The following is a 16,265-nucleotide window of genomic DNA, read 5'->3' as shown; positions in this document are numbered from 1 at the left end:
CCAGATCTAATGCTCACTTCTCCCCTTCTGTCCAGTAGATGAGGCTACCTTAGTAACATAGATATGGCCTTTTGCCACATGCTTGATTGTGAATTTCACATAGAGTGAATTATAGTTGACATTTCAATCCACAGTAACCTATTTGCAAAGTATTCATTTGCTACTTGTTTTATGAGTGTACAATAAAAGATTGTCATTTTATGATCCATTAACAAAAGATGAAAAAAATTAAATAAAATTGTGAAAGACATTTGCTGAAAGTAATAAATAATTTACCTCCAGTTTTGTGCACTGAAAATTAAACTGGCAACAGTTCAAAAGTTATTAAAATTATAATAGTCAGAGATATTTTTAAAGCAAGCACCAGCAAATTACTTTAACAAGTTTTTTTTTTCCAAGAAAAAATGGTAAACTTGATTAGTGAGTAGTAGACTGTTTGTAAAGAAGTTTTTAGTGTCCAATAGGGACCTATGAATGAAAGTGGGCTAATTTAATAACTGTAAAACTGAAATGGTATAGTAGTACATTGTGCTTTGACAGCATCCTTACAAAAGGTATAACATACAACATAACAATCTAATATTAATAGCCTGGGGTACATTTTCTCGTCTTTGTCATTGTGACTAGAGAAACAATAAAAAAAAAATATTATAGAGAGCTTATTCTATAATTCATAGTATAATTTCAATTTCTCATGGAAACATTGAACAGGAGACTGATCTGAGCGATCTGGGGCATGAAGAGGGTGGATTAGAAAAGGCTAATTTTGCCCCAACTGTCTATGTTAGGACAAATAACATGGCTTTATTGACAGAAGTGACTCCATTTTATACAAGGCTTGCTTCTGCTTTGTATGTAGCACGGAACTTGTAGAACATAAACATATACAGAAAATGGAAAATTTTAAAACACTAAGATCAACTTTAAGGATCTTTAACTTTTTCAACCAACAGGTGGCTAATTTGCCAAAATACAGCAACACCATTGTACAGTATGTTCCCACCAATGTACACAAAATAATCAGACTCATAGTCCACATATTTGTTTTAAAAAAATATAAAATAAACATAATAGCTATTCACAGGGAATAATTCCAAAAGACAAAACCAAAAACCTCAAAACAGAAGAATAGTGCTAAAATAAAATAAATGAGAAATCTCTAATAAATTAATGAAATACAAATTTCTAGTGGAAGAATAAGAACTGGCATAAAAACACATAAATGATATTCATTCATATATGATATACATATTGGAAACACATACTAAATTAAAAGTAAACAAACAGAATAAATCAGTAGATTGAGAGGTCAAATTAGTGCTCCTACAGGCATATGAAATTGGTATCATACATATGATGTTATCTCTTGACAAATTGGTAATATTTCAGGAACTAGATAGTCCCAGAGCTCCCTGTTTAGCTAAAAGTCCCAGGCAGGAAACACTTGCACCAGAAAAACCCTCCATTTATGCGACTAGTATTGAAGACGCTAAATTGCTGGGTCCAGGATGAATTCAAGACATATAGACCAGGTATCTTACACTGATGACTTTGGCCACCTTGTTTTGCTATAGCATGACTTTAATTTAGCATGTAGTTTTTAGTCTGTGAATTGTAAATGAATGATTAAAATTAATATTCCCACCAGTAAAATATTGTGTATATCTCTAACACTGTCAAGATGAGTCACTCCGCTATCCAATAGAAGAATTCATGTTTTTTTCTTATTCTGTTGTGTATTTCTTTAATTTACTGACAGATCAGAATATTCTTTTTATGACTTAGCCCTAGTTTAATAACATTATAAATCACAACAGCCCAGCTTGCAACAACTGTAGATCAAAGTTGTCCTTCTGCTTTTTACGATAAGTTTAATTCACCACTCTAACTCATTCATGGAGCATTCTTCTAACACTCTGAACCTTTACTATCACCAGGGACAATATATCTGCATTAGGCTAGGCACACACTGGAGGTTTTTCAACCGATTATCAGGCCAATCACCCAATAAACGACCGCTCGGTCACATGTTGCGTTAGTGTGTATAATCACACGATGAACGACAATCGTTCCAAAGTGACGAATGTTGATGGATGGTCATACAGTTTAATAATCTCGTTCCAATCACCTTCTGATCATGTAGTGTGTATGCACTCATGATCACAATCTCCATAGGGTTTACAGAGTTATGGTCTTTATAGCCAATGCCGACAATGAACATGTCCCAGTGACTAAATGTAGAGAGTGCGCTAGATGGAATAGTTGTTCTATCGTTCTGAGACTGAATATTTCGTTTCAGAGTCACAAAATCGAAATTCGTAAGGACATGTGGAGAGCTATAACAAGGCAGTTATAATCAGTGTGACAGGAATGAATGAATGAGTGACTATTGTGCTGTCATTCTCTAAACGACTAGAGGACTAGAGCACAGATCTGAAGGTAAATGGTATGTACAGTAGTGTGAACGCATGAATCGCCCGACCTTCTGTCGTAGGAACAATCGTTGTAGACAACAGATTGATTGGAAAATACTCCATTGTGTACCTAGGGTTAGGATCACGGAGATTGCAATGACTTTTTTGCCAAGCCCAGTATACATGGGTTTAGAACAGATGAAGAGGATGCCATGGCTGGATCTAGGTGAGCAATAAAGAGGGTGAATAAAGGGTTTCTAGGGGTGTTTTTTTTTCTTTCAAATAAATGTATTTTTAAACCCGTGACTGTGTTTTATTTACATTTTTCCTTGGTGCACTACAGGTCCCCTTAGGGAATTCCACCCTGTGCTGACCACCCTGGGGCTGGTTTGTCATTATTGCAGGGGAACCACACACTGCGGGTTTCCCTGCTATAGTGCCACCAGTGAAGTGAAAGATAGATACTGAGTACAGAAACTGAATGCAAATTTCCATTGGAGCCTTGCGTGATGTGTGCATATCTGCATATTACTGTAAGTAAAAAATGGCTGGCTTTTCGGTTACAATAATAATTGATTCCTCACACAGACTGAATAGGAACAGCTAGCCTTTTGTGTCATGTGACCTTCTCTGTCCACTCCAGGGAGGTCACAGAGCACACCCAAAGAGAGAAGGAGAAGGAGCAGTTAATACAGTGCATTCTGCACCATGTGCTCTCCCTCCTTCCTTTGTGGGCTCTGGCTGGATGTGTAACTGTGGGCACCACAAACATTACACAGCACAACTTTCATATAGTACATTTATATTCCCTTAAACAAACCTATGTATGCAAATGATGTTTGGGAAGTTTCAGAACAGTCCTATGAAATCCCTCAAATGAAGTTAGACGCTGTCACACTTTTTCCCTTGTACATTTTTGCCATCACTTGCCAAACCTGATAATGTGCTATGATTGACAAGGTGAAAGGGAGTCAACCAATAGAGATCAGGAATTAACATATGTGCAGGGTGTGCAGTGCACATGGGCTCATGAATTAAGGGGGTCCCATGCCAGTCTATTGACTTATTGGCCCAGCATGCACCCACAGTTGTGCTGGCATGAGGGAGAGGGGCCTCTGGTCTGTGTTCATGGCTAATAGGAGACTAGTCCTGGCACTGGGGTTCTTTCTTCTTAACTTATTAAATGTTGTGTTGGTTAAAGTAGGAATCTACCCCTTACTGGCTGACAGACAATGTTCACAGCCAACCAAGGCAGGGGGCTGACCTCTTCCTTTCACTGCGTTCCATCCGCATGGCCCATCCCCCCTCCACCCTTCAGTACACCTATGACTATGGGGCTATTTATGTATGTGGGGTTGTTAGGTATAATTAATGTAATGTGGGAGTATTAATGTTAAGTGTGGGGATATTAATGCCATTTGGGTGACTGGTAGGGCTTATTAATGTAATGTGGGCGTTGGTGGGGCTATTAATGTATTGTAGTGTGGTATTAATGTAATGTGGCTGCTGGTGATGGTTATTTATGTAATTCTGAGTCTGATGAGTGCTATTAATGTAATGTGAGGGCAATTTGTGATAGATATCAGCTGGAGGGGATATTTTATTTAAAATTAGGCTTTTATTAAATGCGATGGCTAGTAATTTAATGTGCGGTTGACAGGGCTATTAAAATATTGTAGAGGCTAATAATGCAATGTGGGAGCTAATAAATTAATTATATGGCTATTTGGGTGTAAGGAGGCCAATTATTAAATAAGGTTCTACTAATGTCAGGGTAAGATGAGGAGAGGAATGCCTACAGTATTTACTCAATGCACTGCTTTCCAGGAGGAGAATAGTACCCATCTCCTTTCCAAATGGGGCCTCAACATTGCAGAATCAGATAGTCAATGCTGCAACAACAGATAGGAGACAATAGCACAGTTTGTCATATTGTCATCATCACCATTTATTTATATAGCGCCACTGATTACACAGCGCTGTACAGAGGACTCATTCACATCAGTCCCTGCCCCATTGGAGCTTACAGTCTAAATTCCCTAACATACACACACACACACACACACACACACACACACACACAGAGAGCCAGACAGAGAGAGACTAGGGTCAATTTTGATAGCAGCCAATTAACCTACTACTATGTTTTTTGGAGTGTGGGAGGAAACCGGAGCCCCCGAAGGAAACCCACGCAAACACATATGTCTTGATTCTGGTGGGATAATCCTGATTTTAGAGAACAGTCCAACAGAGTCAGCCCTGCAGGGACAGTTTGTAGGTATGTCCCACTTCATGCTGCTTTCCCACTTTACCCAAGCCAGCTCTTACCCCCATTTTGGTGTCTGGTGTGGAAGGGGTCAGAGTGCTGCACTGCACTACACATTTCACACTGCTGCTCCATGGTAAAGGTGGTCTGTGTTTCTTCCCACATGGAGCAGCAGAGCTAGGTCTGCTGTGAAGACTGGAGTCCTCCTCCACCAGACACAGCAGCAGTTCCTCCAGTGTTTGTAAGGGGGCTTGAGAGTTATTTTAGCACATGGTTAGCAACAATAGTAGATTTGCAGTGACCAGCACATTTCTAGCATTATACTCCAAAGATTAAAACAGTAAAATGTTACATTTGTAGGGAGATAAGAAGACCAAATATGTAAAGTCATGATTGGGAGTTGCAACAGTTTTTCAGTTCACACTGTAATTTGACATATATCAAGAAGGATTAAATTCCATAGCTGTGAGGTAGTCAGAAAGAAAGGTTTAAGGAGTATGTGTGCAGAGCAGAAACATCAAAGCAGTTTGGCAAAGAAAAAAGAGTTTTCTTGGAGTATTTTTATATAGGTCAGATATACTTTAGAAAGGTTCATTTCAGGGGCGCACGGAGGATTTTTTGGGGGGCGTTTCCTCCGCCCCCGAAAAAAAAATATTCCTAGAGACCTGCCGCACATGCGCCCGCGCATGCGCGGCAGCTCCGTTTCGGCTGCACTGTAGTATACAGCAGCCGCGGCGCTGTCAAAGAAGCATCCGCGGCGGTGCTGTATACAATACAGCACCGCCGCGGACGCTTCTTAGACAGCGCCGTGGCTGCTGTATACTACAGTGCCGATATGCAGGGCACTTTTTAGCGGAGGGGGCGGGGGTTTCTGGAGACCCAGAAACCCCCCCTGCATGCGCCACTGCATTGGTAACACAATGTAGTAATGAAGAAACATTTAAAGACGGCAAAATGTTATGTTATTTAATATTATCAATTGCTAATAAAGCACCAATATATGTTTGCTTAATGAAAGAGGCACAGATTAAACATACAAAGATAAATTGATAACAATGGCAAGTGAGGCCCCTGATCACTAGGCCGTACAGCCTAAAGGAAATATGACTTTTTTTATTTTATTTTTTTAAAAAAGGTAGTGTTTGTCTTGAGCAGAGCTGTTGAAGTGCCAAACAGGGATGCCAAAAGGAATTCAGGGCCCCGGTACAACAAATTCATGGCGCCCCCCTTATAGTTGGTTTCTTTTGTTGCGACTTGTCCGGATCCTGGAATGTTGAAGGGCCTTTTTGGGGGAAAAAATGGCTACATTTAGAAAATTACAGCCAGCCCCGGCGTTAAATCAATAGCACCCACGATTAATAATTAGGCCTTCCTCCAGCCCCAACATTAAAATAATAGTATTCACATTTAATAAATAAACCTATTCCCTCCCTGCAAACAGCAATACCTATTTCCCGCAATCATCACTGCCATTAAATAACTCATTGTCACATTTAATAAATAGACCTCATTCTCCCAAAACTCACCCCCATATTCAATAACCCCCAAACCACCCCATCTTAAATTAATAGTCCCCACTATTAAATTGCCTCACCATTACCCTACAAACAAAATAGCACCAATTAATTAGCCACCACCTACCTCACACACACTACATTGCAACAAGCCCCCTGTGCCATCACACACACAATACTGTGCCCCTTCATCACAACTACAATGTGCCCCCTTATGCTCACACTGTGCCCTCCATGCTGCTTTCCACCCTTTTTATTCACTCTGTGCCTCTCTCCCCCTTTTTTTTTAATCAGTGCTTCTCTCCCCTTTTTTTTTTAATCAGTGCTTCTCTCCCCCCTTTTTTTTTTAATCAGTGCTTCTCTCCTTTTTTTTTACTCTCAGCCTCTCTGCCTTTTCTTTTTCACTCTGTGCCTCTCCTTTTTTTTTTAATCTGTGCCTCTCCCCTTTTTTTTTTAATCTGTGCTTCTCTCCCCATTTATTTTAATCAGTGCTTCTCTCCCCCTTTTTTTAATCTGTGCTTCTCTCCCTTTTTTTAATCTGTGCTTCTCTCCCCTTTTTTTTTAATCAGTGCTTCTCTCCCCTTTTTCTTTAATCAGTGCTTCTCTCCCCTTTTTTTTAAATTAGTGCTTCTCTCCCCTTTTTTTTTAATCAGTGCTTCTCTCCCCTTTTTTTTTAATCAGTGCTTCTCTCCCCTTTTTTTTAATCAGTGCTTCTCTCCCCTTTTTTTTTTAATCAGTGCTTCTCTCCCCTTTTTTTTTAATCAGTGCTTCTCTCCTTTTTTTTTTTACTCTCAGCCTCTCTGCCTTTTCTTTTTCACTCTGTGCTTCTCCCCTTTTTTTTTTTTTTTTAATCTGTGCTTCTCTCCCCTTTTATTTTAATTTGTGCTTCTCTCCCCCTTTTTTTTTATCTGTGCTTCTCTCACCTTTTTTTTGTAATCAGTGCTTTTCTCCTCTTTTTTTTTTAATCAGTGCTTCTCTCCCCTTTTTTTTTAATCAGTGCTTCTCTCCCCCTTTTTTTTTTACTCTCAGCCTCTCTCCCCCGTTTTTTTACTCCCTCTTCTTTATAGTACTGTCCCTTAATGTTTTCCTCCCCTTGCCGCTCCGTTTCTTTCCTTACCTTTTGTTAGCTTCTTTCTTTTCTTCTCTTCTCTTCTGTCTTCTCTTTTTTCTTCTGGCTTGGTCTTGTCTGGCGCTCCTCACTGACTTTCGGGCGTGACTTGATGACGTCACGCCTGGCAGTCAGTGTGAATAGAGCAGAGAAGAAGGAGGGACACGGCGCCGCGGTCACGTGAGTATGATTATTTATTTATTTTTTTGTTTGTTGCAGCTTCCCCCACCAACGAGCTTGACGGACCGATCCCCCCCCCCCGCGAAAAAAAAAATGTAAAAATAAAAACGCAAGATGAAAAAAAAAATTTAAGAAAAGAAAAATTTAAAATTCTGCAGCGAGGGCACGGCCCGGGCCCCCTGGCAAGCCCGGGCCTGTGTAAAATGTACCCCCCCCTCTCGGCGGCCCTGGTGCCAAATAAACCTGTCATTTACCTAAATCCCTAGCTATAGATACTGTCTTTGTTAGTAGAAGCAGGATGGGACCTGTAATGACACATAAAAAAAATATTGGCTCCCCCAAGCCCTTTTTCTCCAATGAATCACCTAAATCCATAAAGCATCTCTTCTTTCTTCAGGCTTTTAATACACAAGGAATAAAAAATAAAAAGCACATAGGGAACTATGTTAGTAACTAATCAATGCAAAGCAGCTTTTCTCTGATAGGTCAGACCATGAGAAAGTCGTTCTGATTGATTAGTGCCGGCAAAACACCACATGGGATCTAGCCACAATGAAATACTTTGATACAAACCAATACTCAGCAGCTTGTCATTTGCAAGAAATTAAACTACTGCTCCAATTAGCCTGCTTGTTTTAGTGCAGTTTTCATTCTTCCTTTTGTTACTTTTTATTTTAGTTTTTTGCTACTTTTTCATTTTGTTTTGTTGTTACTTTTAGGGAGGACCGTGAGCAGGGGCTAGTTGGCAGCCTATTAAGTACATTTTAAAAGAGAAAAAATGCAGGTAGCCCAGTGACCAAGCCCAAGGTAGCCCACTATGGAACCGGCCTGGGGTGGCAGATGTCCCCCTGCACCCCAGTCCAACCAGCCCATGGCCCTGAGAGTGTGCTTGCTGAAAGACACAAGGAAATTGCGTGTCAACAAGACACCTCCTGAGTCGCTAAGTAACAGGGCTTTAGAAAATTCTCTATGTTTTATTTATTAATATGCTTTCTTCATATACGTTTATTATTTTTATTTATGCAATTTTGGGCAGAAGAATTAATTTAAAAAACAAATTTACCATCTCCCATAATTTAAAGTTTACATGCATTTTGTATACATACAAGTATATAGAATTTGCGTTAAACAAAACAGGTATGATCTCACAATAATTTCACTTCACTTTCCCAACCACAGATGCCCCCCTGCACCCCAGTCCATGACTCTGAGAGTGTGTTTGCTGAAAGACACAAGGAAATTGTGTGTCAACAAGGCACCTCCTGAGCTGCTAAGTAAAGGGGTTTTAGTTACAATGTATCCTTAAAAATTACTGTGGACATTTGTGTTTTCATGGAGGCCAAAGATATCAGAGTATGGACAGGATAACCAACTCCTCCAAAGTATATAATGCATCAGGAGTAAGAGATTGCAGGGAATAAATGATAAAGACAAGACCAGGTCAAAAGTTGCGGTAAACTCTTTGTAACTCCTACATTCCATTGTATAATATTAAACCAATGTAGCTGCTCCCATTATTCAGAGTTACTAAGCCAACATGGTTACTCCTACATAATTATTCCCAAAGTCTGTGGTCCACTGACTTAGTTTTCTGTTTCCAAATTTATATTAGAGGTAGTTTATTTAGTATTTAGTAAGTGCCTGATGGATTTTTCTCTTTTTTTTCCATTTTCACAATCCTTTATACAAATCCTTTTCAGTTTGCCTGTACACATCCAATCTGCCATGAATAGTTTCAGCACTGCTCCTACACTTCTGATTAAAGTACAATATTATAGCTAACCAAAATCACGGAAAGCTCATTAATTTTAAAATCAGCTTCTCAAAGTTTATTTAAAACAAGTGTAAGTATACCTGGTGTATGTGTTACTGGTGCAGAGCTGGATGCATCTTAAGAAGCCTCTGACTCAGCAAATGGGCATACACACGCTATTTTTAGTTAGATTTTTATTAGCTTACTTTTTGCATGCATATACGTCCAACTCAGCATGAGCCCCTATGCTTTAAAAAAGCAAATCTAAAAAAGGTAGCACCAATTTTTACATTTTCAAGAAAAATAATTAAATTGATTCTGCCAAATTACTGTTTACGGCAGGAAGAAAGGTTTAGTATTTAGCACAATAAAATTCATAAAGACTGAATGTTGAAATATTCCTCAATATATGTATATGCTTAAAGCCATATAAGTTATTAAAACAGAAAAAGAAGTTGCACTAACCTATATGCAATACTTTGAGAACATTTAGCTGGCTAAGAGGCAGTCTGTTTAAGGCAGCTCCTCTAGTGTGCCGTTAATTATTTAAATGCAGAAAGCAGGGTAAATGATCACCACATCTGTCCCCCACACAGACAGAACCCTCACTCGTTGCGGGACCAGATGTGTTTATTTTCAACATGCACTAACTACCAGCTACTTAATGTGTTTCAACCCTTAGCCAAGAGTTAATTAAGCAAACATACTAAACATTAGTTATCTTGCATGACAGTCATTTCTAGTTTTTATCTTGAACTCTTTAATCAGATCTCGCCAGGAATTCGGAAGGCATAACAGTAATAACCTCAACACAGCTAAGCATTTTTCCTAATTGTTCCTGTTATTTCAAACCACCACCAGTCACCATACGCAAACCCCATGATATTACGACTATGCAATTTGGATTTGAAGATTTGAAAGATTTCCCTTGAAGATTTCTTTAATTGTTTTGGCACTCTTTTCCTGAACTGATCTGTATTTCATTGTTTCTTGATACTATAAACACTTAAGTCCCTCTTTTATATAGGAATACCCTTGATTCTACATTCGTTTTCTGACTTTCACAAGTTTGATTGCCTGTCTCCTAAACAGCATGATGATAAGTACAATCATTATTACTACTATTACTATTTTTGGGAGGCTTAAAGCTCAGTGGGGTGTTCATGAATAGTGTGTTGTTTGATGTATTAGTTTATGTTTGGAAGATTGCCAAAGTAATTGTGCCAGGGTTAACAATATATACTCATGGGGTCAACAATATTTTCTACCATTGTTAAACTCAATGAACGCAACCACAGCTCACAGTGCATAAAGTTCACTGTTTGACCAAGTAATTGTCTACACCAGGGTTTCCCAAACCCAGTCCTCAGGGCTCCCTAGTGCAGGTTTTCCATAACTCCTTGCTGGAGCACAGGTGCATTCATTACTGACTGACACATTGTAACAGATCCACAGGTGGTCCTAATTATGTCACATGTGATCCGGAAAACCTGCACTGTTAGGGAGCCCTGAGGACTGGGTTTGGGAAACCCTGGTCTACACCCATAATACCTTGTGTGCTGTTTTTCCCTTGCACATGAAGTGCAAAGATGAAACTCAGCTCAGACCACTGCCTACATTATAGGTCTATATACAAAAACAGAATAACAGTTATTATTCTCACTTATAATATTGATTAAGAAGCTTAATTCCTGCCCCCCACCGTAGACCAGGCACATTTTGTATGCCTATTATGTACAAACAGACTCAAGTTGAGAAATAGTGATAGACGTACCCTCTGAGCAATCATTAAAAACAAGAATAGTCAAAATATAGGAAAGCGCCAGGAATAGAATACTGTTAATACTAAGTAACTCCAAATCAAAATGAGGGACATGGTCCAGTCACATTGTAGGAAACAATAAATATGAATTGATCTTACAAGAAAGATAGGATACAGATCCAAAATAATAACCCTAAATAAACTGGACAATCATTTAAAATGAAGAAACAATATAAATAAAGCCACCTGAATCTAAAGTCTCCTTTGGGATAGTGGCAGAGCTTCTGTCTATTATTTCCTCATATTATTTCTATTTATTTTAAAAGTAAGATGACATCTTTGGGGTAATAGCAGTGTCCCCTTCTGTTATTTTGATATTGATATTGGTCACTTAGGATTTTATTTGTCTTTTTAATCTTTACCTTTTTTATTAATTTATAATGAAATTAAGGAGGCAATATTATTTCTATAATGAAATTAAGTGGGTAATATTACTTGACTGCTAATGAGGGCAATAATTAATTATGATGGGGGCACCATTTATACTGCACAATTATAGCACTACAAGTGCCAGCATACACTTAATTCATACATTAATGGTGCCTCCTCTTATGTTAAGTATGGCAAGATAACTCAAACAGCATGCTGTTTTAGTAATCTCGCCTAACAGAACCACATCATCATCATCATCGTCACCATTTATTTATATAGCGCCACTAATTCCACAGCGTTGTACTCTCTGTACTCACTCACATCAGTCCCTGACCCATTGGGGCTTACAGTCTAAATTCCCTAACATACGCACAGACACACAGACTAGGGTCAATTTGTTAGCAGCCAATTAACCTACCAGTATATTTTTGGAGTGTGGGAGGAATCCGGAGGACCCGGAGGAAACCCACGCAAACACAGGGAGAACATACAAACTCCACACAGATAAGGCCATGGTTGGGAATTGAACTCATGACCCCAGTGCTGTGAGGCAGAGGTGCTAACCACTACGCCACCATGCTGCCCTTGCGAGATCTAACCACATCTATTTTTAGGCGTTTTTTGGCAGTTGCTCGCTGAGTTGAATACCACTACTTGTAACATCTCACTCTTTGTATTTTTTTCATGTCTAAAAGATGGGATAGTGATTTGTAATGTGACACTTTTGAAAATCACATTTTCATCTGTGGTTTTGAATACCACCAAAAACCTGCAGAAAACCAACGATTTTGAGAAAACACACCTTGATAGAATTCCCCAAAATCTTGATTTTGCACTGTAGCGCTGTGCACTGGTGCACACGTGTGCCTATGTTACTAAATTACAGATATTTACAATGACTCAGAGTGCTGTCAGACAAGGGCATGATCAGTGTGTATTTGTGTATTAGTGAATTTAGATTTTCTAGCAGGAACTGATGTCATTGATTACAAATTCTCTGCAAAGTGCTAATATGTTGTTTATACTAATAAAATCTAATAATAATGGTTGGTAATAATAAAGTTAATGATAATGTTAATAATTGTGTTAATAATTAATATTAATAATAAAACCTGGTCTGTCCATTTTGCAAAGCAACCCTGAACCCAAGAATGTTCGTGCCTGCAAAACCCACAGAGATACAAGAGAAGGCAGAGAGCCAGGAACATGCAGGCGTGACAGAGATAAAAACTGCTTTTTTTCTGCACCTCTTAATCATAAATGATCACCAGTGTATCAGGTTTAAATCATCTTAATAGATTAGCCACAATATACATTAAAGATTGCAATAAATGTTGCAAGTTACTCTTCATGTATAGCATATAGCACACTAATTTAATCACAAACTCATTTACATCTAGAACCAAGCATTGTCTTCATCAATAAACACTGCATTCACTGAGGTGTGTACAAATACTAGAGCTTAAACACATGGGCTATAAACACATGGAAAATAAATATACATATATCTAATTGCTTATATATTTATTTTTAGCTAATGTATAACACTGTTATTTCCCAGATTTCTTTCCTTTTTTAACCAATGTATATGTATCTATATAAGGCAAAATGTCACAATTTGAAAACCACTGATCTACATGAACACATCTGCCGGTAATCATATCTTTCTTTATGGTGAAGCATTTAGTAAAAAATACTTACTCTCCAACTTCATGAAGTGATGTGATTGGGCAAAGCATATATTGCGCCTCCACTGTTAGTGGTTTTACGTCTGCACAAATGAAAGTAGATTATCAAAGATTATATTGAAACATTACTGCCAGATAAAGTTAATAAAGTCAACTACTTTGACCTCAGAGAGCGTTAATTAGTGTGTCTCACAACTTCAGTATAACATAATGTACTATGGGCCTGATTCAGAGTCGGAAATAAGTGCAAATGTGCCTTGTAATCTTGCGCGTCACATAAATTTTGTTGCCATGGGCTTGTCTACATCTTGCTCCAGTATTCTGAGCTGTATGTATCTGACAAGTGCAGCCCCTCGAACTTCGAGAAGCAGACCATGGAGAATCATGTACAAGTGCAGTACTGTAAGCATAACGTTGCAAGTTAAACATGCCCTACTTAGCTGTGCACATATTTTGGGATACAGTTACAGCGGATTTGCGTGTTTCAGTGGCATATATTCTGTGCCTACAGAAATTAAGTGCAAGTTCCACACTTGCAATGCAGGAGCTGAAATGCACATCCGTTAGGTCAGTTATATTTATAGTTCACATGCTCCTAAGCATAATACGACTCTGAATACAGACAGGCATAGTTATCTTATGTCATTTCATGTTCAGAGTTTGAAAACCTACATGGAAATCTAATTCTCCCACTATGTACTTATTGAGCATTTCCATAGAACTCCATTATATTTTACATAGTGTTAACATGCTACAAGCAACACCACAATGGAAGCAAAGCAAAACCATTGCATATGAGATAATGTGCGTGTTTAGGTCATTTCACTTACATTATACTTTGGACTATTAACGTCAAAGTGAATTTAATAAGCTTTAACGGCTTTAAATTAGTGTTGCGGCGTACAAGGCCTATGTATTAATGATATGCAGAGAGATGCAACATGACAAAAAGTTTAGGGGGGAGATTGTGAGAGTTTTTACTGCTGTCTCTATGAACTGAATTGAGGCATATCAGCTGAGGTTTCCAGCTTACAAAATAGGTTACAAAAAGCTTTTATATATTATCTAATCTAATTTAAGTAATTTGTAAATAAAGAAATCATATAAACTCTTTTTTATTACAATTTTAGTTCATTTGATCTGCCTACTTTAGCCACTTGTGTCCTGCTAAACAATTTATATTTACTGTAGCAACCAACTATAATATATGCCACTTATTATTCTAGTTACAGGTGGAATAGTCTTTTCTCTAAACACAGGTGATGACCTTGTGCAGTCCTGCTTATAACAACTACCCAGAGTTGTTTATACTGCTTATCAGTGGTAGAAGTGGGCTGATATAAGGTGGTATGCCATACCGTTACTTCTCCTACCACCTTCATTGCAAAACTATAAAACTCCACTTACATTTGCTTATGATATATCTGCACAGCGAAAATATCTCCCTTTATAGGTTTATCTTTGATGAAACCAGAGCCACCCAAAGAACTGAAGCCTTCTTTACCCCTAACTCACTTGGTTGCCCCTTAGTTGAATTGCTTAATGTTCACTGATATGCTTTTTTATTAAGATTATACATAATCCATTACATGTGCGTTTAACTCCATTTCGAAATAATTATAATAACAGAGGAGGCGTGGGTCACATATTTTTGGACAAAGAGAACTAAGACATCTGTTTGAGCTGACATTTGTTCATTTAATAAAAGCATTGTAAAGCAATTCACACTAATTCATTTACTCTAAAGGCATCCAATGCTAGATTGCTAAGGCAAAATAAGAGTACATTTGAACCTAATATTATTTTACACAGTGAGTATAAAAGAGTGCAAATTTTTACACTGACATTTCTGAATACTTACGTATTGTTGTCTTATTCACATGGTAAGTACACACGACAGCATCTATATTTTGTCCAAATAAAAATCCATTGCCTCTCAAGACAACTTGAAACTCATCTAGAAAAGGAAAGATATGGTTCATTGATTTTTATTCGTACCAAAAAATATGTATATGTATTTTGAATTTTTAGTTGCGTGTATAAAATGTACAGATATAGGACCTTTATGAAATAAGCTGAACTCTGCAACATGCTCTCTTGGAATCACACTGTCCACACATGTTAAATTACCCTCAAATTTTAGACTGAATATGGTTTGGGAGTTTGGACATGCCCTACAACAGGCCTGTCCAACCTGCGGCCCTCCAGGTGTTGTGAAACTACAAGTACCAGTATGCCCTTCCAGCTATCAACTGGTTGTCCACTGGCAAAGCATGCTGAAGCTTGTAGTTTCACAATACCTGGAGGGCCACAGGTTGGACAGGCCTGCCCTACAAGCCTCTGAACAGCAAACAGCGGCCGATGTCTATTAGCTTGTGGAATTTCAAAACATATTCAAAATTTTGAAGGTCAGTTTACTATATATAATATGCTTTGCATTCTCATGTTTTTTCATATCCATCCACTTTTCAAGACCAAACATCAATGCTCCAACAATTTCTATTAATTGTGACAAAAGCAGTCATCCTATTTCACTAGAAAGATACTCAACCATCAAAAATTCAGCAATAATTACATGGATTTCATTATGTTATGCTTATGGAATATAAGACATTACCAAAATTGCAGAAAATTTGGCAACTTGGCAAGTCTCAAAAATTATGTTTATATTTCAACATTTGTAACCGATTAAGGCCAGTGTCATGGGGAAAAAATGCTCTTTTCACTTTCTCTTATGTTTGTTAGTGTTAGCCTTAGAGATAGATTTGTTTGATATGACAGATAGATACAAAAACACTATGAATCTGAATCTATATCTATCTATCTATATATATATCTATCTATCTGTAACATGTACACTTTTTTGATACATGTAGAAGGTAACATTGCAATAAAAGTATTTAACACTGCCAGTCCAACAGTTAATATCAATAACAATGGTACACAGCATTTTCAAGACCACCTATATTTTCTATGATTCTATCACTTGCAGATGGAGTATATATTCTATATATTAAATAAATCGTTCCTCAATAAAGACATACTGGTTAATTGCTCAACTAAAATATTTATCTTCTGTTATTCATTGTATGGGCAGTTAGTTAGTTAATATTGTTCATGCTACTATAATATATTCATATTGTGGATT

General features: G+C 37.9%; 1 protein-coding gene across 1 annotated transcript in view; it reads right to left on the bottom strand.

The window, feature by feature from the left end:
• Nucleotides 1-16,265, bottom strand: part of ANTXR2 (ANTXR cell adhesion molecule 2) — a 153,340-nt gene that overhangs the window by 68,112 nt on the left and 68,963 nt on the right. Inside the window, exons 10-11 of the mRNA XM_075204559.1 lie at nt 14,979-15,074; nt 13,131-13,200 (exon numbers count right to left, since the gene is read on the bottom strand). Of these exons, the coding sequence (XP_075060660.1) occupies nt 13,131-13,200; nt 14,979-15,074 (166 nt within the window). The remainder of the gene's footprint in view (nt 1-13,130; nt 13,201-14,978; nt 15,075-16,265) is intronic.

Source organism: Mixophyes fleayi, chromosome 1 (assembly GCF_038048845.1).
Source record: "Mixophyes fleayi isolate aMixFle1 chromosome 1, aMixFle1.hap1, whole genome shotgun sequence".
Lineage (NCBI taxonomy): Eukaryota > Metazoa > Chordata > Amphibia > Anura > Limnodynastidae > Mixophyes > Mixophyes fleayi.
This window is presented reverse-complemented; position numbering and strand designations above follow the sequence as displayed.